The sequence below is a fragment of the Lutjanus erythropterus genome, chromosome 9, assembly GCF_056507025.1.
Source record: "Lutjanus erythropterus isolate fLutEry1 chromosome 9, fLutEry1.hap2, whole genome shotgun sequence".
In the NCBI taxonomy this organism is placed as follows: Eukaryota; Metazoa; Chordata; class Actinopteri; order Lutjaniformes; family Lutjanidae; genus Lutjanus; species Lutjanus erythropterus.
The window spans coordinates 25660422-25682719 of NC_139325.1; the positions used below are offsets into that span (position 1 = coordinate 25660422).

Here is a 22298-nt window from a genome sequence, read left to right on the forward strand (position 1 = left end):
CTTTGTTGGAAATGATCATTTCAGGTTCAGATAAATTAAACTCTCATGAGTGAGCGCTGGCCTGTGTGTGCGCGTGTCTGTTGCTCTTGTGACTCTGCTTTCTAATAAACAGCGTGGAGCATGACTGGCGTCTCAGTGGAGACGCAACATATCAGAGCTAATACTGCGTGACTAACTAGACTCTGATGCTCATCAATGGGATGTGTGCAGGTGACACACACAGACAAACATGCGCGTGTGTGTACAAACAGATTAAATTATCTCAATATGATTATCAAATCCTGTAGATCCCTCTTGTGTTCTGTACATTGCCAACCTATTAGGCTGGCCTATAAGGGTTTGTGTATGACTGGGTGTGTGAGATAAGTTCTGGTTCTAGTTTACACTTTATTTTAACTTAAAAAAAAGAGTCTGGGCTGCCTGACAAATTTAAGTTGATTTAATTTGAAAAGACAAATTGAGGTATTTTTGTAATAATACAGTACAAATAAACGTTTCTAATCAAATAAACTTGATGTTGATTCAGCTGTACTTCAGAAAACATGTTCAATAAGCTTAAGGTATTAAGTTGAACCAACAACTGTGCAGTCACACTGATGAGCAGTACAAACAAATTGTTAACGTGTGAAACTGCTCCCAGTAAATTTAACAAACAATGCATGTTGGGAAGTCTGCTAATATGCTGATCATGTTCCTTTAGAAACTTAATTTAATGAGTTGATTGAGCAGCTCATCATTTCAAGTCAAAAGGCTTCAAGTTAGAGGAACTTGTGTTTATATGTTCTGAAGTGTTAAGAAAAATAACTATCAGAAATTTAAGTTCAATTAACCTGAATAAATAAACCATGTATATTTACATTAATGAGAAGATATTAATTGATTCCACTAAATTCCTGTATGATTAGCTTGGTGTCAAAAACTGAAATTTTAGGGTGGCAGTATTGTTTGTGTGGGCAAAGAAAAGTCAACATTCAATATTCAGTTAAACGTCGAGAGTCAGAATGGAGCAATGAGTTATATGCACTAAAAGCACATTCACATGAACACACGGGCTTACAGAAGCTCACATGCTGTGGGTGTTGTTGTGGGGGCAGGATGGAGGCATGCAGAGGCAGATTCTTGACATGTAACATGTGCTAATAGCCCTGGCTTAAATTAAAAGCCTTTAGGGGCTTTTGTTCCCCCTTCTCTTCCCTCTACCCCCTCTCCTCCTCTCTGCTCCTTGATCTGAGCTAATCAGACCTGTCTCTCTGTATCTCTGTCTGTCTGTAGAGACACGGCAAGGGTAGATTGTAGTAAAAAAAAAAAAAAAAAAAAGTGTTGGCATCTGTGAGCTGATTTTATTCACTCTACAAAATCTTATTAACTTAACAAGAATATACAAGTTTTATTTATTCAAGTTGATTAAACTTAACATTTCTAGTATTTATTTTCAGAACGCGTAAGAATTTATAAGCAGATTTCTTCTAACTTGAAGTCTTTTGACTTGAAATGATGAGTTAAATGAATGCACTGCACAGAAAGCAATCAACTCATTAAATTAAATTTTCTAAAGAAACAGGATCAGTATAATAGCAGACAGTAACCTCTTTGTGTGAAATGAAGAAGTGATTTTTCAAACTGGGAAAATGTAAAAGGAAATGAAATGTTTGTAATGTTACTGAAGAGTTATTTAAGCTTATTGAGTATGTTGTCTGAAGTATAACTGAGTCACTTTCAAGTTAATTTGACTAGAACAATTTATTTGTTGTGAATCATTATGAATCATTACCTCAGCTTCTCTTTTCAAATTCAGTAAACTTAAACTCTTATGTGAAAACAAATGATTGTTTGACAGCATTGTTTTCTTTATGGAATAACTTGACTTAACTTTTATAACCTTAGTCAAAGTGTTAAGGCACACACAAACACACACAGATATGTCTGTGTCTGCTCATGTCTATGGATGTTTATCTGGTTGCATTTTTGCCTGAATGAAAGAAATAACCAACTTACATCCACCATATGTGCATTTAAGTGATGTTATATGTATGTTGCCATCCAGCTTGTTTCTTTCACCACTAGACCTCCCAGCCTGTCCAAGTCTGGCATCCTGGGCAAGCAGTGGAAAATAAAAATTGTGTGCAATGAACTGAGCTGTGTATTTTCACTGATAAAAGCACAGCTAAAGTAACTCACAGTGAGTGCATAAAAACAGGTCACTTTTTAATGTTTTTTTTGTTTGTTTTGTTTCTAGCATAATGTTTGTATTATACTAACAGCTGAGATTTTGTTTTTAATTTAAAAAAAATCTAATTCTGAATAGGTTCACTAATGGAAACCAGTGAATGAATGGACTACATTATTCTTCCCAAAATAATAAACACACTGCAGGAAAAACGAACTACTTGTTTAAGAGCTAAAATTAATTCACCGTGAAAATGTGTTTCAAATTGCACTAATGAAATAACAATAATTTACAGCAAGCCTCGACTATGGTTTAATGTGTAATAACTATTCAGGGATAATTAAATGTAATCAGGAAAATATTTTTAGGGGACAATAAAACCATCAGGATAATGGAGGTAATGTGTCTGATAATATGAATATGAAGAAGAGCAGGTGTGTGAAAGACATGTTTCAGTTTTGGCTGCTGCATCCTGGATTCACCGTGCAACAGACTGAGAAACATGTACATACTATACTGTAAGAACATGTGGTTGTGTGCATATGTTGCGTGTGCATGGTTGGTTGCATCTGCATGTGTGTGTGTGTGTGTGTGTGTGTGTGTGTGTGTAAAGGAAACATAGCGAGGTTTGACAGCAGGCTGTGTGGCTGCTGCAGCGAGCAGACAGCCCGCGGCCTGCTGCCACCAGACGCTGCTTTCATTAATTACTAAATAAAAACAAATTGTGAAACTAATTGAAAAGAAGGATAATTCATTTCCACCTACCAGAGGCATTATTCAATTACCTCTGTGTTTGCACCCTCCTTCTTCTCGCTGTCTCTTAATTTCACTCTCTTGTCTCATGCAACCAATAGAATGCTTAACAAGTGTGCCTTATAATTCAAAAACTATGCAAAGAAATTACATCAGTGTCACTGAGAGTGAGTTTACTGTAATTTGCAGGGGTGTAGAATTGGGTAGGGGTGGCAGAGACATAAACCCTACCAATATCCAAGGATTGCTGACTTGCCCCCCGGAATAATTTTGATCAAAATATTAAAATTTTTCCACTGTTGTCAATGTCAGTTAGATAAACAGACGGGGCTCAGCAACAAACACATAATGCTCATTTAAAACACATAATGCACATTTAAGACAGATAATGCATATTTAACACCCTCAAAACATGACTGAATCTACAATTCAATATTGTGACAAAGCCCCTGTGCTAACTGTAGACACAAAACAAAGCATTTTCAAGTTTTGAAAGATTGCATGCTCCCAGAGGGAAAGTGAGAAATATAGACAAATCTATTATATTGTAATTTATTCCCATGCATACTGTAATCTTAGTTAGCACTCCTCTGGCAGCATCAAGGGTCTCTCATTCCCCCTTTGCATGGCACACCTCAGGCAGGAATCAGACAACTTTTCCTGTGATATGTTCCCACCAACTGTGGCATGAAATATCCACCCTTTGTAATTTGAATGAAGTATTGTAGCACATGCATGTGTCAGAGAAGCTTATATCGAGTAAAAGGAAAATGAGAAATCTGTCTGACTGAAAACTGTCTCTTGGTTACGTTAACTATGATTTGTGTGTGAGCACGAGTGTGGTGAGGCAGCGAGTTGAGAGAAGTGTTAGATTGAATCATGTTGACGGACCAAATCTCAATCTGACTCATATTGTTCAGGGTAATATGTCAGTGAATTGTGGTCAATTTTGTGGCCACTGATTCACTATAAACATACTTGAAAGGAAACTTTGATTTCAAAGATTTCTTTGTTTCTACCAGACTTTATTTCTGAGTTGCTCAGCATGAAATCATGGAGGGCAAGTTTCCCTGTTTGTCAGAGTAAGAAAATGTTTTTATCATCCTGTTGTCTTTTGTAACACACACACACACACACATACACACACACACACACACATTTCCATACACACACTTTGCCCACTTGGTTGCTGGGAGAGACGACCCCTGTGGGTGTGTTGTGTTTTCATAATGACTCTAAAGAAGATTTAGAGAGCGCAGAGAAGGCTGCTGAGTGGGAAAAATGTTTCAAATGAAATACGTCAGTCTGTTTGCCGCTGGTTCACAGATACCGGGTGATATTTTAAGGTGGACTGTCAGTTACGTATGTGAGTGTGTAAATCTGATGACTGAAGGCACAGATGTGAGGAACAAGAGGAGTACTTTTAAAGACATTTGGAACGATACAGAAGAAGAGGCAGAAATAGATCGCTGATATTTAAAACACAATGAAGTAGACAAAGGCATTCTTGCAATTTTAAGCTTTTTTGATGTTTTTAAAGTAAAACTGAAAGCTTGAATCCAGAGGTAGGTAGTTTTCAGGTATCTGTGGTTTACTTCAGCACTTATTTTTCTCACAGCTTAATACTTTTAGTCCCTAGATTTGAACACAAATATGTGTACATTTTGCTCCTTACATTTTCAAAACAGACTTGTTACTTAAATGCATTTAAAGGGAATTATTTTTACTTTTCATCATTGCATTCTGCCTTCCCAACTTCAAGACTGATTTGAACTTAAATGGATGAGACAATAACACCTAGAAAAGGTGCATCCATATGTGCATATCATGCACGACAGATATAACAAGACGAAAACAACATAAAAGACAACAAACAGGCAGAGAGGAAGTCTCAGCCGTGGAGAAAAGGTGAGGTTCAGTTAGCTTTGAACAGAAACAGCTGGTACAAATGTCCCTGAGAGAGTTATTTTTTTTTAATTTTTATACTTTGAGGACATTTCAGAGCCTGTACCTTTTCACTTTTTTACTTGTGAATACGTTGAATCAGTGCTTCAACTTTTAACAACCAGAGCCTTTTTTTTTTACACAAGTTTCTGTACTTCTACTTGAGGACACACTGTACTTTTGCCACCTCTACATGAAACTGCAACAATACTTCAACATTTTTTGAACTGTTATGACTTTATAGCTGCAACTGATTAATTGATCAGTTGTCAACTATGAAAGTAATCGGCAAAAATTTTGATAATTAATTAATTGGTTTGAATTTCTTTAAAAGGAAAAAGTCAAAATTAAAAATAAAACTGGATATCTTTGTGTTGTGGACATCATCTTGGGCTATGGGAAACACTTATTGACATTTTTCACCATTTTATAGACCAAACAACTAATTGATTAATCAAGAAAATAATCAAAAATAATTGTTAGTTGCATCCATAAATGATTTGTGAACTTTGAAGGGTATTTACCTTGAAGAAGCCCTTGCAGCCCTCACAAGTGCGTACGCCGTAGTGCTGGCAGGCCGCGTTGTCCCCGCACACGGCACAGGTGCCCTCTCCTTGGGGGCCACGTGGGGGAGGCGAGGGCAGGCTGTCTCCTAGTAGGGGACCACAGGGGCCGAGCGCCAGGGAGCGGAAGGCGAGGCTGCTGCCTCCAGCCCCACGGTGAAGCTGGTACATGGGCTGTTCCAGGGGTGGACCATGATGATGAGAGACTGAGGATGAGGAGGAAGAGGAAGAGGAGGAAGTGCGAACCAATCCTCCACCCAGACTCTCATAGCCACCCACGCTGCCCCCACTGTGGGGTGGTGAGTGCTGGTAGAAGTGTGGAAAGCGGGGTGACTTGAGGGCGCCTGCGTCCAAGCTGGAGCCCAGGGAGTGGGGGTGTGACGGAGGGGCGAGGGGGTGTTCCTCCCACAGGAAGGAGGTGCCGGGCTGAGGTGGGAGGGATGGGGTGGTGGGAGTGGAAGGGGGAGACTGTTTAAAGTACATGGTGGAGGAAGACATTGCATCCAGAGGTGGAGCAGTTGGGTAGCTCTCCTCCTCCTTCTTGATGGTGGGCCTGTGAGGAGGCATCTGGTACAGGCAGGAGGACTTGGGCTCGTAGCTCCCCTCCACAAACACGTTGAAGCTGGGGAGGGAGGTGGTGGCAGCAGCAGCAGAGATCTCCCCACCGCCCAGGTCCAGCTTGGTGTAGTCAGTGGTCATGAGGTCAGAGCTGTAGCTGTCGCCCTGGTAACTGAAGGACTGGCCAGAGTAGGCTGAGCCTGGAGGGGCGGGCCCGTACTGAGCCTGCACACAGGGCATGTCTGCTGGGGAGACAGAGCACACGCACACGCACATGCACACACACACACACACACACACACACACACACACACACACACACACACATAGAGTTTAGAGCTGCGTGGCACATCAGATCATAGACTTATATAGACGCTGCATTGACTTTTGGTTCATACACCAGCGTTGCTGCCATATTGGTCCTGTCAGGACTGACCTGTGAACATGCACATGTAAACAGGGGAGCTGCATTTTTTTCTGCATACAAAAGCACTATAACATTTAATTCTTAACTCATTTTCAAAATGTAATAGTGCTTTTTATCCAGGAAAATCACACCTCCTCTGTTTGCACGTATTTGTTCACAAGTCAGTCTTGCCACGACCAATATGGCTGCAACACTGACATATCAAGGCGGTCAATGTAATGTCTGCAGACCACATGTATTTAAAAAAAAAAAAAAAAATCAATGAAAAAGTATTTTTATGGTGTTAGTAGAGTACAGCTGCATTGCAACAGTCATTAGTCAGTGAGGAAAGTTAAATAACTATTAATTAAACAACAGAAAAGCAGGACTTTGTCCACAGAAGCAGAATACAGGAACAACCTGACAGTTAATCTACAGGATACAGGCAGACTCTGCTGGAGGCACATGCACACAAGGGTGGTGCGAAATAGGGTCAACAAATCAACAGTGATGGATTAAATAATAAATTAAATAATACTACCTTTATAAATTATTTATGAATGGTTTATAATCAGGTTATTAATTAGGTTGTAAACACTATAAATCAGTAATAAGCAGTTACAACAGCAACAGTGATCTGTTGCTTGCCAAATAATGAGCCTGCGCTTATCTGTACTGTTAAGCCTCAGCGCTCACTGCTTACGAAGTTCATTTTTTCTTCTCCATCAGGCAGCATTTATGCCTGTCAACTTTATCAGATACTTGTTAATAAGTTACTAACATTTAACCACCGTCAGCATATCGAAATAGTCAAAAAGTGTCATTTGGCATTTCAGCTGACCAGATCCAAACACTAAGGCTTTGGCAGTATTATTTACCTTGACATTTTCAGCATGCTATCAGCAGCCTTCCTCATTATTATCACAGATGTTGAGATGATATTTGCTATCAGGTTGTTAGGCACAGTGGATATTAAACTGCTTACACTTAACAACAAAGCTGCCTTTTGTCAGTTATGAATGGTAGTAACTCATTAGAAAGATTAAAGGGACAGTCTGGATTATTTGAACTGGGGTCATTTGAGGTATTTATCAACAGTCAGTGTATGAGCTGGCAGGTGACAGGCCCCAATTTGGAGGAGCAGAGAGGAGTACCAGCAAAAAAGCTAAGCAATGTACTACTGTAGTCAGCAGCAATGCAAATTTTAGCCACTTAAAAAAAGGCCCACCTGAAAAAATCAATATCAGTTCAAATGTAGACTATATTTAGGATATTTTCACTGCTTTACTTTGCTGTCAGACAGACTTTTCTGACAGGAAACCGCCGTTATATACACCAAATATCACCCTCTCCAGACCAACCAAAGTCCATGGGAGAAATCTGTAATTTTACTTTGGACAACACGGAAGTTGCTGGCTTAACACTGCCTTGATCTGTTAGTTTGTTTGTGTTGTTGTGTGACTTTGGTGTTTTGAAAAGCATAGTTTGGATTCACCAAAGTCACACAAACAGATCGAGCCAGAAGTAAACCAGCAACTCCTGTTTTCTACAAAGCAAAATGACTGATTTCATCCGTGGAGTTTGATTGGTTTGGACAGAGTGATATTTGGTTTATATAATGCAGATTTCCTGTCCAAAAGGGCTGCCCGACAGCAAAGTAAAACAGTGAAAATATTCTTTATATATAGCATACTGATACTGCTTTATTTAGGTGAAACTTTTCTTAGGTGGCTAAAATATGTTTTTCTGCCCCCCTGCCCAAAACAATACATTACGTGTAGCTTCCTACACCAGTACTCCTGCTGTTTCTCCAAACCTGGGTCACGTCGACGGCAATCTACTGTTGGTAACACGCTGACCATGAATAAGTAACTCATCGAACCACACTTCGAGAAATCCAAACTATCCCTTTGATTTGATTAAGCAGTGACAAGATTTTGCCAAATAGCGAGCCATCATCACTACGAAATCTGTTATCATGTGTTTATAATTGTTCATTAATTATTTATAGTGTTTACAACCTAATTAATAACCCAAATATAAACCATTTATAAAGCATTTATGGGGTAATCTCGTAAAGTGGTACCCTTTAAAATGTCTGCACAGCTCTATTGGAACAGGCAGTTTTTTCAGCTCCTGAGGTGTCAGAGATTTTGCAATGTTGTAACACACCTTTCAGGGAAGGAATATAAAAAAAACTTTGAACAAATCTTTCCATTTACTCAATTTCCTGCTTTAACACTTTGTTACCATAAGTAGAGTAGAAATATTTGGGGCACACGCACACACAACCTCAGACCCTGCTGATTCTCCTACTGTTTGTTAGTTCAGCTTGAGAAGCTGCAGCTCATCAGTGCAAAGCAAAGATCCAATCCACTCTACATACTGAAATGCTGTGTGTGTGTGTGTGCATGCAGGGTGTGTGTGTGTGTGTGTGTGTGTGTGTGTGTGTGTGTGTGTGCACGTGTGTGTGGGTGGGTGTACTCTGGTTAGTCAGATGGCAAAGCAGATGAGATAACATTAAATAATAATGGAACCCCATGGTGGTGCTGGATACTTGCTGCACACAACCCACACACACACACAAACACACACATGCACACCCCTAGATCACACACACTAATAAGTACACACACACAGACAGATATTTCCTTTAACTGCTGCAGACGCCAGTCGGTATGTCTTGAGTTTTCCCCCTGATTTAATTCTACAACAGGCCACCACCTCATCATCATCATCATCATCATCAGTGCGTGTGTACTATACGGTCTCCTCTTATCAAACTACTTACGTAATACACTCTACCTGCGTGTAGTGCGTGCGTGCTCCTGAAAGTGCACGTGCGTGTGTGTGCATGTTGAGTGTGTGTGTGTGTGTGTAGGGGCTATAATCAGTCGTGAGTGTGAGCGCAGCCCGGGTTTTGTGGTGTTTGCTCGTCGCTGCCGTGCAGGGGAACTGTCAACACAGCGCTGCTCCCATTGACGCCCAGCATGCCGTAATCGCCCCTGTTCCTTGCGCGTCATGTTTGTCTAGTCAAATACGGGACATATCGGTCCTGCTGTTGTTAAAGCACTCACAAATGCCTCCATCCAGACGGACGCACTCAGGGAATTACATGTTAATTGTGCCACATCCGGAAAAGTGTCAGAAAATCATTGTTTAACAAAATAAAAGTTCTGTAACTTCATAAAAATCACAAACTTTCCTATTTATAATGTCAACTAATAGGTAATAACAATAGTCACAAATACCCCAATTCAAACAGACTCATTCAGGGAGTTACAGCCCAACTGTGTTATATTTAAGAAAAAGAACCAGAAAATCTTTTCTTCACAACATAAGTCCGGTAACTTCATAAAACACTCACTTTCTATTTATACTAACGTCTCCTGATAGGCTAAATACCTTCATTCAACCCGACTCACTGCAGGAATTACAGCCTAAAGGTCGCACATTATGAAAAAAGTGTCAGAAATTAATTTCTGTCAAAATAAAAGTCCCGTAACTTTATAAAACACTCCCATTCTTCCTATTTATAACTTCTGGGCTAATCATAATACTCACAATTACCTCCATCTAAACTGACTCACACAGGAAATCGCAGGATAATTGTGTTACATTTAAGAAAGAGTCAGAAAATCCTTTTTTAAAAACAAAATAAAAGTCCTTTAACTTAATAAAATACCCATATTCCTGTAACTTCTACTAACAAGCTAATCATAATACTTAGAAATATCTCCATTCAACGGACTCTCATAAGGAATTACTTGTCAGTTCTGTTACATTAAAAAATAACGGCTATAATCTTTTTTAAAACAAAATAAAAGTCCCATAACTTAATAAAATCCCTCGCAAAATCCCTTCTACTATAATAGGCTAATCATAATACATTTTGAAAATAGCCTACAACGTTTAGTTTGCAGCCACATGTGCGTAATAGACGACATGAATGTCACTCATGGCGAGCAGCAGCAGCAGCAGACAGAGTGACACATTAATTTCAGCCGCTCCTCTAACACAATTAAATTATACCTGAGGGGCAGCAAAGCGTTTTTTAGCTGTGGGGGGCTCGAAAAACACACACACACAAAAGGATGACTCAAAGCGTTAATTAAGTGAAAAAGAAAAACAATATGAGGGACACTCATCTACATAACGCTATTTATTTATTTATTTATTTATTTATTTATACTGTTATTGATGGAGTTTTCTCTCTCTGTGTGTGTTTTATTAATTATTATTATTATTTGCTTGACCAAAAAGGTCAAATGACAGCTGACCTCTAACACTGGACCTGGTGGTTAAAAAAAAAAAAAAGAAAATCATACTAAATCCAACAATTACTTTTAAAATGATTCCAGCCTAAAACCACAATTTGTTTGGGGGATTTTAAAGCTTACGTCTGAATCATTTTTTCAAACTTTATCATCAAACACAGCATGTACAGTCTCAGTGGGAATATTAAGCCACATGATTTTTTTTTTCAAAGTGAGGATATGAGTCAAGCTGTGGGCCTACGTGTGCTTGACGTCATCACGTTTTTTCTTACTTCTTCTACAAGTGACCAGCTCTTTACTACCCACGTGGAAAAACACACATGCAGCATTATATGGGCGTCATGGTGCTTTTCTGGGCTATACCTAAAGACTTTAGCAACTGATTAGAAGCATCAGAGGGAGAGAAGAGAGAAAAAAACATTAAACACCATGAAAGGAGGAAGAGAGTACAGTGTGAACTCTGTGGCTCTGTGTCATGTCAGTAGGTCAAGCCTCAGAGCAGTGTCATGCATTAATGTGTGTGCACCTGTCATATACAGTATTTTAGCAGCAGCTATGTGCACACACATATGTTTTTACATACAATAGCCTTCCAGTTGTGTTTGATATGCCTGAGAAGGGAGAAATGTTGCAAGAACTGCATTGATTAGTCAATTAAGCAATTAGTTGTCAGCTATTAAATTAATCACCAATTATTCTGACAATTAATTAAACCTTTTGAGTCATTTTTAGGAAAAAATGTCCTTTGATTCTATTTCTTAAATGTGAATATTTTCTGGATTTGTTCATCTCCGACGAGAGTAAACCAAATATCTCTGGGTTGTGGACAAAACAGGACATTTGAGAATGCTACTTTGAGCTTTGGGAACATTCTCTGACATTTTATGGACCAAATGACTAATCGATTAATTGTGTAGAATAATTTTTGAGAAAATATTCTCTGATTTCAGCTTTTCTTAAGTCCTCGGGACAAAACAAGATATTTGGGGACGTCACCTTGGGCTTTGATTTAAATTTATGGACCAAGCAACTTACTGATTAATTGAGAAAATGGTCAACAGATTAATTGATGTTGAGTACAATAATTAGGTGCAGCCCTAGTTGCAAAACAAATAATATACTTGACAGCTGACAGTTCCAGCAAAGTGTATGGAGTGGGAGGTTTCTCTGACTGTGTGTGTGTCAGGTGAGGAAAGAAGCTTTTGATGAGTTGTTTTTTCAAACACAAACACACTCATATTTTCACCACTAATGATGTTCAAGATGTCAACATGAGCCTGTATACGTTCATTCTGCCAATAACATGCGCCCTCATCCTGAGAGGAACCTGTAAAACCACTTGTGTCTGCAAATGTCTCATCCTCTTTGTTGCTATACATTTGGTGGTGTGCCTAGCCTTCAATCAGTAATACACACACACAGACACACACACACTCTCTCACACACACTCAAAAACATTTGCAGTGGAGCATCTATTCTTTAGGAAACCTTCTCTCCAACACCACCATCAGATTGCCTATTACACTTGCATGCAAGCAGGTGTAGGTGTGTGTATGTGTGTGTGTGTGTGTGTGTGTGTGTATGCAAGCAAGAGGAGACAGACAACCCAAGCAGAGTCAGACACAGGTGGTGCAGCAAAGTGAGGCGAAGGGAAACAGTCTCTAACCTCGAGGTGTGCATTTCAACTGGACAAACTGCAGCTGTTCCAATAACTGAGCGCGCTTGTTCATTGTCAGAATGCCATAGATCTAACAAATGAAGACATGAAGTTGCAGACATGAATACAAAAACACAGATTTTTTTCTTTTTTCTCAGTGCATCATGAGATAAACTGTTTGAATTCATTGCCCACACACAAATACACACACACAAAGCACAGAGACACAATTACACCACCGCTGACCGTATGTTAAAAGCATAATATTCAACATTTTGCTAAAAAATAATGTATAGACTAATACAAACATAATCCCTCTAACTTATGACCCACTTGAAGTGTGTGGTGGTGGCCCTGCCCTCTGCCTGTTTTTTCTTCTTCTTATTTTCTCATTATTTTGCTGAGCTACAACGTCCTGGCATCATTCTGGTGCATCTACAAACAGCTCGGACAGATCACATATTTTTTTTTTTTTACTTTTAAATAAATATATATTTAAGCCTACTGTTTGAGGGGGTTATCATGTATTATTATTACTATTATTTATTTTATATTTAATGTGTGGATATTGGATATTCGTTTAACAAGTTCAGAATAAATTTCAAATAAATAAATAAATAAACAGAACATGAAACAATACAGAAAATAAAGTCATAATTTGGTGTGTTTTAGTCATAAAGGCTTTTGAAGAGCTTGTTGAGTCATCAAGAGGATCGATGTCTGTGACCTATGTATGTCATTCGCCCACAGCTTCTGGATTTAGGTGTGTCTGGTATCAAAAGTCTCTTATTTCTGACAGTTTGTCTAATGATTGAAATGTCAACTGAGTTCGCACTTGCCAGCCGACACACACACTCACACACACATATACACAAACACACTCACACACTCACACAGGAGCTGAGATCCACGCGGCCACAGAAAAGATCACCAGCATGTTCATAAAACTTTGTTTTGCTACTGAATTTTAATTTAAAAAAAGAAACCGATTGAAATATAGCCTATTATCTAAGTTAAATTCTGATTTAACCCCTAAGTTGACAATATAGAGTTTTCGAGGCCGTCATGCATTTTTCCTGCAATAAAACATCTCTCACACCACATTAGGTGCACAAAAACAGACCTGAGCCACAACAGTCGCACTTATTCCAAAAGCATCAGCTGAAATAAATAAAGAAAGAAAGACAGAAAGAAAGAAACGGAAAGAAAGAAAGAGAAAGTAAATGACCTGATTCCCTTGAAAAGGTCGGGTTGTACCTGGTGAAAGAGCTTCGCGCTGAATGGTGCTGGGTGTCCGGGGTTGAGGGGTGGCGTGGCTGCGGCCGGGACAGGGCTCCTGGAGCACGGAGGACTCGGCGGGCGTCGCAGAGGAAGTGTCCGATCGCCGTGGCTCCGAGCTCGGCTGGGCGCGCTCTTCCGAACCTGTGCCTGCATGGAGGAGGACAGATGTCTGAGTTGCAGAAAGGCATGTGCCGGCAGGCGCTCAACGATCAACATAAGGCAGCAGAATAAAAACTCTCACACACTGAGAGGTGAGCTTTAAGCGATATTCTACCATTTTTTCTCTGATGAAGCTGCCCTTTTATACTTATATCATAGGGCGAGGTTACAACTTCCCTAACATCTCAAAACATTTGAGCCCAGAGAAGTGGTAATACAATGTAAAGAAACAAGCAAAATTTTCATTTTACACTCAAAAGAAATCATTATTTGCTGCAAAATCTAATCTGAACTAATCTGAGATTACAGTATGGAAAACTGAGTTTAAAAAATGTGAACATCTGCCAGCCACTGACAGATACGTGTTCAAATTCACCAGCCATTCAACAGTAAATCATTTTGTGTCTGAAACCTAACTATAATTTTTTACCAGCATTTGGCTGGTGGATAGTGTTAATTCCCCACCATAAACAGATAAAGTCAGTTAATGAGATGAAAAGAAGTAGAAAGATGAGAGGGCAGGAAAGCTACAGTGCGCACGAGAACATGAGATGTGAAGAGAAGATGCCAGCGCCGAAACGGTACAAATCATTGCAATTAACCGTTTAAATCACAAGGAACACAAAGTAAGAGGTATATTTACACATGTAAATTAAACATAGAGCAATTTTGGACTTAAATATGACACTGAATCCCTGCTACAAAGAGACTATAATGAACCACAACAGCTCATTTCAAGACTTACACTTACGTGGGCGACAAGTTTCATTCTAACAATAAACTGTGCTCCCCTCTTTCTTATTAATACAATTTAATTTTTGCGCTAGAAAAGACAAGTTCTACCAGGGTAAAAACTAAAAGGAACTTCTCCAATACAGACCTACAAAAGTTACAACTTTTAAAAAAGCAGTAGTCTGTCCCAGCGCCTCCAGGCCATCGCTTTTCTTGCCTCTGATCAGCACCTTATTCGTCCGCTCAGGGTTCATCCAGAGGGAGATAGAAAGCGAGAAATTTTGGAGAGTCGGACCTGAAACCAAACCAGCGGACTCCTGTGCGCCGTGCGCCTCCGACTCCCTCTCACTGCAGCAGGGCGCACAGTGGCCGCCGGATTTCAAGGCCCAGAGCGCCCCCTTTCTGTCACACACACTTCTATATAAACACACACACACTCTCTCTCTTTCTCTCTTTGCCAGCCCCTCTGGGATACGGTCAAGTCGAGAGACCACTCGATCTCACAGTATGCATCTCAATACTGTGTGTTGACAAGCCACAGCCCCCATAACCAGCTCTCAGGGCTCCTCCAGGCACCTGCAGCCGCTCTTATCTCTGTGTCAACACATCAAACTCGTCCACTTGGTGTGGGACAGAACTGCCACTTTCCTCCAAACTCTGAACTTAATTCTGAGAGGAAACATCAGACCTCTATGAACTCTTTTGATGGTTCTTTGGTCGGGATGTGGCTTTTATACAAGTGCAATGCTTCGCGGAGCCTTCAAATAGTGTATGTTGAAATAAAGAAAAAAGACAAACCAGAGTAAACAAACATGCCGTGCTGTGTGACATTTATTTGATTAGGGTTGATTTGGAACAGTTAGGCCATTATTCAATTCTGTGTGGGGCCATTTGAGTGCAGAAAAAAACCCTTTACGCCAATAAACACTATCTAGTTATAGCAGGAGCAGCAGAAATAAGATATTCTTTGATACCAGCCAAAAAGTCCCGTTCTTACATAAATTTGTAAAGAAGTTATGTGCGTAACTGTGCAAATACGCTCTTATCACAACTATTGTGGAAAAGAGAGAAAATAAAAGTGCCATATGTACTTATAAAAGAGAAAACACATTTTTCTGCAAAGTGAGACATTCAGTCTGTTTTTTTTCTTCTCAGGCCGAGCCGGTCGGTGCAGGAGCCCTGGCCCTGCGCACACCGGTAACCAAGAGAACGACATAAGAGCTGCAAAACACGCGCCCCGGAGCGCCGGTAGCCCCCGGTAGCCCCCTCACACCAATAACCCCGGACAGCGCGGGGCTTCCAGCAAACAGAGACAGAGAAAAGAGAGGACATAAAGGAGAGACTGGAGAAATATGTGAGTACTGTAAATCAAGCCTGAGAGAGGGGCTGTCAGGAGAGCTTGCGTGCGTAAACCCGAGTGTGAGTGTGTGAAAAACAGAAAATCAGCAAGTTATTTAAGTTGTTTCTTAACATTAATTAGGTCTAGATGGATAGCTACAAGCCTTGGCTTGGAAGTCTTGCTTCAGAATACAGTATCTGTGCGGGCATCAGATGCCTCCAGGAGATATTTCATGGAGGGTTTCAGAAATTTGATGTGGCTTTTTGGTGAATGGCTGAAGGTGTTTTTTTTCTTGGGATCAATGTGAGGAGAGGATGTGTCCTCACAGAGAGGAGACAGCTGATATTCGTAATAATCAGGCAACAAGTCAGACTACATTGGAAAACAGCTATCACCTTTTTGTTGGAGCTTTAATCCAAAAAAAAAAAAAAAAAAAAAAAAAGAGGGTTGATTGATTAAATTATTTTTCTGTATAGGCTTATTTTGTTAGAAATACAGTACAGTAGTACTCATGGCATATAAACATAAACACACCCACTATCCTATAAACACACCAAGTAAATCTTATAAATCACTCATTAACAGCACAAACTGCCTCCTCAGAAAATCCAACATGATGAGGAAAAAAAAACCCTACATGGCATGAAATCAAAGAGCTTTAACTCTCCTCTCTCAGCTCCTGCCTGGCTGAATGTAGGTTAGACTATTCTCCACTCAGACCATTAGTGCGTCTGACTCCACTATTCATTGTGTGAGTGAGAGGCATCTCATTTCCATGACAACCAGAAAGGATATGATACCTTCCCGGCGCAAATTAAATTCGAATTCAGCTTCATTTGCTCTCAGACACACACACACAATCACACACACGGGCAGATAATATGAGCAGCAGCGCAATGGAGAAGCCTGACAATATCAACAGGTTAGAGACGCACAAAGTTGGACAGAGCAGACACACATGATGATATTAGAGATATTAGAGTAAAAACTCAACATATAATATCAAAGTAAAATAAATATGCACACACGCAGCTGAGTGTTAATATTATTTGAGTTCTGTATACGAAAGAAAGACACTCATTCATTCACAGTTTACTTACTGGTTTGCTGTAGCGGTTCCGTCTTTACATGTGGTAATAACCTCGCATGAAGTATCCTATTTCCATCCGGAATAATCACCAAAAGTCGAGGTAAAGAAGAGAAAAATGTAAAAAATAATAAAAACCTAGTAATATTGCAGAGGATCGGGGTGCACCGGCGACAAAAAGTTTCTTCTTCTTCGTCTCACTGTTTCTAAAGTACACAAAGTAGTAAAAAAAAAATTAAAAAAGAATTAAAAACTCCCGGCTGGGTGTGAGAAGTGCGTCTGTGTCCGTCAGTGCTGATGGTGCTTTGCAAAGTGAGGAGTTGTAACGCGGGTTTGTTTATGTGCTGCCGTCTGAGGGGAGAAAGTCAAATAGTGCATTTATGTGGGCTCTGCCTCCACATAGAGCGGCTGGTATGCGCTACGTCAATGTGACGCCATGGGAGAGGTGACGTCACTCAAAGTAGAGCTCCCTCTCTCTCTCTCTCTCTCCCTCCGTACAGTACACACATAAGCCCCGCGCGCCGTGCCAGAGACAGAGAGAGAGAGCGCGAGAGGTGGAGAGAGGATCAGAGAGAGCGACTAACTGAGGCGGTTGGTTTGATGGTTGCAGGGCAGGAAGCAGAGGGGGATCCAACAGGCGAGCTGGCGTCATTACTGTTTGGGGCAGATATCATAGTTGTTAAGCATGTGGCAAGCTCTTTAGTCCAGATGTTATTATCATTATAAAGGAGAGTGAATTTAAAAGCTTAAAAAATATTTTAAAAAAATATTATTATTAATATTGAAAAATTACTAATTAAAAAAAGAAATACTAATCAGACATTTAATATTTACTTTCATATACTTATCAGATTAAATAAATAAAAGGCCAAGTCACATGTTCACCACATGATCACCATCAACTTTTTCTATAAGAAATGTATTAGTGCTGAAAAGTAATATTTACCCAGGTACAAAGATCTGATGTGTACAAGCAATGAACAAACCAAACCAGAATACGTCATTTGGGAAAGCACAAATAATGCAATGGAAACAGATTATTTCTGTCTAAAGTTGCTCATTATTATTTGGAAACTCAGCTCCATGATTACCTCACCATAGTTAAAAAAGTAGCATTTAGGTCCAATCACTGATATAATGCACCCAGATTGTTCCCTTCAACTGGAGGACATTTTTATATACTTGAATACCTTTATTGTAGAGTTTCTATTTCCAATGCAAAGTGGAATATTTCGATTTATTTCAGTTTCAGTGACTTTTAAAGAGAAAGTGGTGGTGGGCTTCAGACAGTTCATAAAACTTAATTTAGCTAAAAACTAAAAAGATAGGGAGATATATATATATATATATATATATATATATATATATATATATATATATATATATATATATATATATATAGAAAAGTACAGTATGAGGATGTAGAAATATATTCCAGAATTAATTAGATGTCAATATTAGGGACACAAATAACTAGAATATTAGGTTAGAAACAGATACATTTGCCCTATTTAACTTGACTTCTCATATAGACCACGCCCACTTCTGGTTTAATATCTGAGTACAGATACAGAGACAGATCATTTTGTTGGTTTTAAAGATACATATACAGATAAAATAAAATCTCAGTGAATGCCTCTAGTAATCATTTATTTTTCCATCTTGTTGCCCCTTCATGATTCGTAGGACACATGAATCTGTGTGTGCTGTCAATATACTCTGTGCCTAAAGGCCAAAAGTCTCTGTCATGTTATCTTGTCATGACTCAGTCCACAAAGCAGAACCATCAATTAAAATAAAATGACAGGATATCTAAAAAAAAGCTTATTTCTGTCTATTTTTATTAGCTTTCTTTAAACCAAGTAATCCCAACAATTCATTTAGTCCTTTGTAAAGTTTTAAAGTGTGATTTTGAAATGATTAAATTAGATGCTTGCACCCATTAACAAATCAATTTATTTCAGCAATTTCCCTGTAGAAATGTCCTGCCTCATTCTGTCAAGACCTGGACACTTATTTCAAGACAAGTCCTGACACAGGGAAACTGGCTTATCTCTTCCCATCAAAAGAATTATGTTTTAATGCAAGAAAATACATTGGACTTGAAGGCTGACAATGAAACTACCTGATGGATTTTTTTTTTTTTGCAATTTAAACACTACACTTTCTTTGCCTCATATCTCTAGTTTAGGAAATGCTGTATAGTCTAGCAAAAGGCCTACAACATAAAGAAAATGTGATAATAAAGTTAATTTGACTCAATAGGAGGCTGTTGCAACTCGTTTAAAAACTGGGGTTAATCTTTTTTTCTTTCTATAAATTTGATCAAGAGTGAAGAGATGCTGTATGCAACCAGATAAGACAGGCTTTGCGGGTTGCTCGGTCCACAGGACATGAGAAAAGCCTTGATTTTAGCGTACTCGGCAACCTCAAAATTAAAAAAGAGCCTCCGAAGCGGCTGAGAACAATGATTCACAATAGCCAATCACGAGGCGCGTATCTTTCAGTGAACGTCCTAATTCTGACCAATGACGAGCCCCGGGGGGCGGGGTGAGCCTTGACGCACTGTGGCTCGTGATTGACGCAAGCCTTGTTACTAAATTTAGCAGCTGGACGGGGGCAGAGTCAGATAGCAGAGAGCCCATTCATTGTAAATGGGGCGGGCCCGACAATTTTAGCGTTGTGATTGTGATCCAGCCAAGCCAAATATAGTCTTAGACAGGTATTTTTAGCTGTTCGGCGCGTCCCCGTTTTCATTCGGCACAGGCGACCTGGGCCATACAGTTTGAAATGAGCTCCCAAAATCAGCACACTCAGTGTTAACCTGCCATTCAGTGAGGGGATAGTTTTACAGTCAGCTGATATTGCCGTCATGCCCAGAGAGAAACAACTGTAGGGAGCTGGCGAAAGTCGGCTGCAGGTTCTCTCTCTACCCGGGGACAAGGTTGGAAAAGCGGGGAAAGAAAAGGCCATTGCTCCGAAGATAAATAGCATTCGGTTCGTCCAAACAGAAACATACAACAGGTTTGTGAAATGTGAAGGCTTGCAGCTTCGCACCGCAGCGCTGCTTCTTCTTCCTCACCAGCTGGGCACAGACTTCAGGCGGTTTGAACTGAGACTACCGACCGGGGAAAAAGCTCTGCAGTCAGGCTACACCACTGCTGCTACAGGGCGAAGTTCTAACAGTCAGGGCGAGAAGTTGTAGGCTTAAGGTATTTTATTAGTAATGGAAACACAGGCGTGATGGGATACTGTGTATCCGTCCGCCCGGGGAAATCCCTCTCCTGTGTTGCAACTTGAAATTGTGGAAGCCAATTTCTGTCAACGCGATGAAAAAAAAAAAAAAAAAGAAAGATCCTGCAAGTCATTAACCTATAATGAGAAACTTTATCAACATAATGAGTTACATTGCAGAACATTTACTTAATATCTCAAAATTCTTAGTCATCATTTGGAGTCACTAAAACATTATTTTGAGAAAGTTCCTCTACCTCTTAATATACATATCATTATTGTGATATGCTAACATTATTTTAGGCGTTTTATCATTTTGAGATACTAACTTATTTTTAGAGAGTGTCTCAATCTACAGGCTGCAGGGATGACGTGTTTTTGTAGGCTAACCTGGAAGTTAGCATCACTCTGGTTCCCTCCACGAAAAGCCAACGAGACGTTTCCACTGGATTATTATCTAATCCATTTTGATTAGGTCAGAAAATAAGATCTGTGGTAAACAAAAGTTTATGATACTCACACGTTTTATTCCGCAAGATAATCTTGTTAGGCTATAAAGGAACTACACCATGGTCACATGACTTCACATCACAACAGGTGACTAGTGTAGGTGTGACGTTTAATGTCCCCAACAACCTCTTTATCAACCTCTTTAACCTCTTTCCATCTCATTGTTAGCAACTGCCTAATACACATAAACGTGAACAGATTAATGAGTTTGACATTTATAAAGGTATTTTAGGTTATAGAGCAAAACTTGAAAATGTTATGAACTTGTATGATCACCTAATCAAAAACAGATGGACTTTGAGAGAAGGGAAGTGATTCCTGCAGCACTCTATTTTGACACCCTAACCCATTATTTTGAGAGACTAACTTATTCTTTGAGGAAGTTTCAAATTATTTTGAGGTACTAAATCATAATCTTGAGGTTTCTCTTTTTAATAACCTACATCTTCTTTTTTCATTACACTGGCAGAAATGGGCTTCCATATGAAGTAGATGCTCTCTGAACTACAGTAGAGGAAGCCTTACATTTGCTTATGCATGTGTGTATACAAAGAAAAGTTTGTCCACCTAAACATCCAGTGACCCAAATTCTCCCAATTTATCAAATTCAAGTATGCAGTGACATGTGCAGAGGATTTAACAAGTTTGTTTGTAACATGCTTGAAGAGTGAGTGGTGACTAATGTGGTCACTCACACTGTGCCAGGATCAGCTACGGGGCATGCGGATCACATGCAACCAGTCCTCAGACTACCAGGGACTCAAAAACCTACAAGACTGGGGTTTATTGGCAGAATGTGTCAAAAACGTCTCTTCCACGGAGGCCGCCATGTTGCACAGCCATGTTTGTAGTTCTGCAGTGGCCCTGAAGGAACAAACCAAACACTGGTTCCACATGCAGCCTTTCGTGTTTTGTGTGAGTAGGTCTCCCCAACTTCTGAATACTATATATATATATAGAAGTTCCTGGGTACGAAACATGAACAGTGTTTATTTGAATATTTAGAATTTATTTGGCGTGTATTATGTAATTGAAAATATGATAGAAGCCAACCCCACTTTTGAAATAATTTATACATATACAGAACATTTTTTAAGGCTTTTTTTTTTTTATCTTGCTCAGTGGTCTAACCCATTGCAGAGCAGGTGAGGTCAGTCACTTGTTGTCAGACTGTAAAAGTGGAAGCACCAGATAAAGAAAAAAAATGCTTCACCATGCCTAAAAGCTGCTGAGTCACATTATGCATGGCAAATAATTATAATATTAAAAAGGTTTATGTTTTGTTTTTTTTTTTACTTCCCCAAAGAGCAAAATGCATTAAAAGATGTGATCTGTGGCTTCAGAAGTTAGGTTTAACAGTCTGTCCACTCAAAAGACCACTGGGGGCAGAAGTATTTTAAGGTTAATATTTCATATTAATTGAGCTGACTGATGAATAGAATTATAAATAGAATAAAATAACACTGGAAATAGAGATAAAAAAAGACCTGTTTTCTGCTTCTCTCACCTTGAGGTAAATGGTCACATAATAAGCAGGGGCTATCAAAATGAGACAGTGTTCTGCAGCTACCCGAGTCCCAGGGCAGAACTTCTTTCCCAGTACACCACTACTCCAAGTTGTGATGAGATCT

General features: G+C 39.5%; 1 protein-coding gene and 1 long non-coding RNA gene across 9 annotated transcripts in view; one reads left to right on the forward strand and one right to left on the reverse strand.

The window, feature by feature from the left end:
* The window catches only part of nr4a3 (nuclear receptor subfamily 4, group A, member 3), a 34284-nt gene extending 16988 nt beyond the window's left edge, over positions 1-17296 (reverse strand). The window contains exons 1-4 of one of the 6 annotated variants that reach the window (XM_084726892.1): positions 16937-17296; positions 13583-13753; positions 12335-12416; positions 5389-6227 (exon numbers count right to left, since the gene is read on the reverse strand). In XM_084726892.1, coding sequence (XP_084583018.1) covers positions 5389-6227; positions 12335-12398 — 903 coding nt within the window. In that variant the 5' untranslated portion in view covers positions 12399-12416; positions 13583-13753; positions 16937-17296. Of the gene's footprint in view, positions 1-5388; positions 6231-12334; positions 12417-13582; positions 13754-14645; positions 14867-16936 lie in introns of those variants that run through there. The other 5 variants (XM_084726891.1, XM_084726894.1, XM_084726893.1 and 2 more) reach the window with 5 other exon arrangements.
* A 2307-nt stretch (positions 17297-19603) lies between these two features.
* Positions 19604-22298, forward strand: part of LOC146321638 (uncharacterized) — a 47789-nt gene continuing 45094 nt past the window's right edge. For all 3 annotated transcript variants that reach the window (XR_014771363.1, XR_014771364.1, XR_014771365.1), the window contains exon 1: positions 19604-19947. This is a non-coding gene — a long non-coding RNA (uncharacterized LOC146321638). The remainder of the gene's footprint in view (positions 19948-22298) is intronic.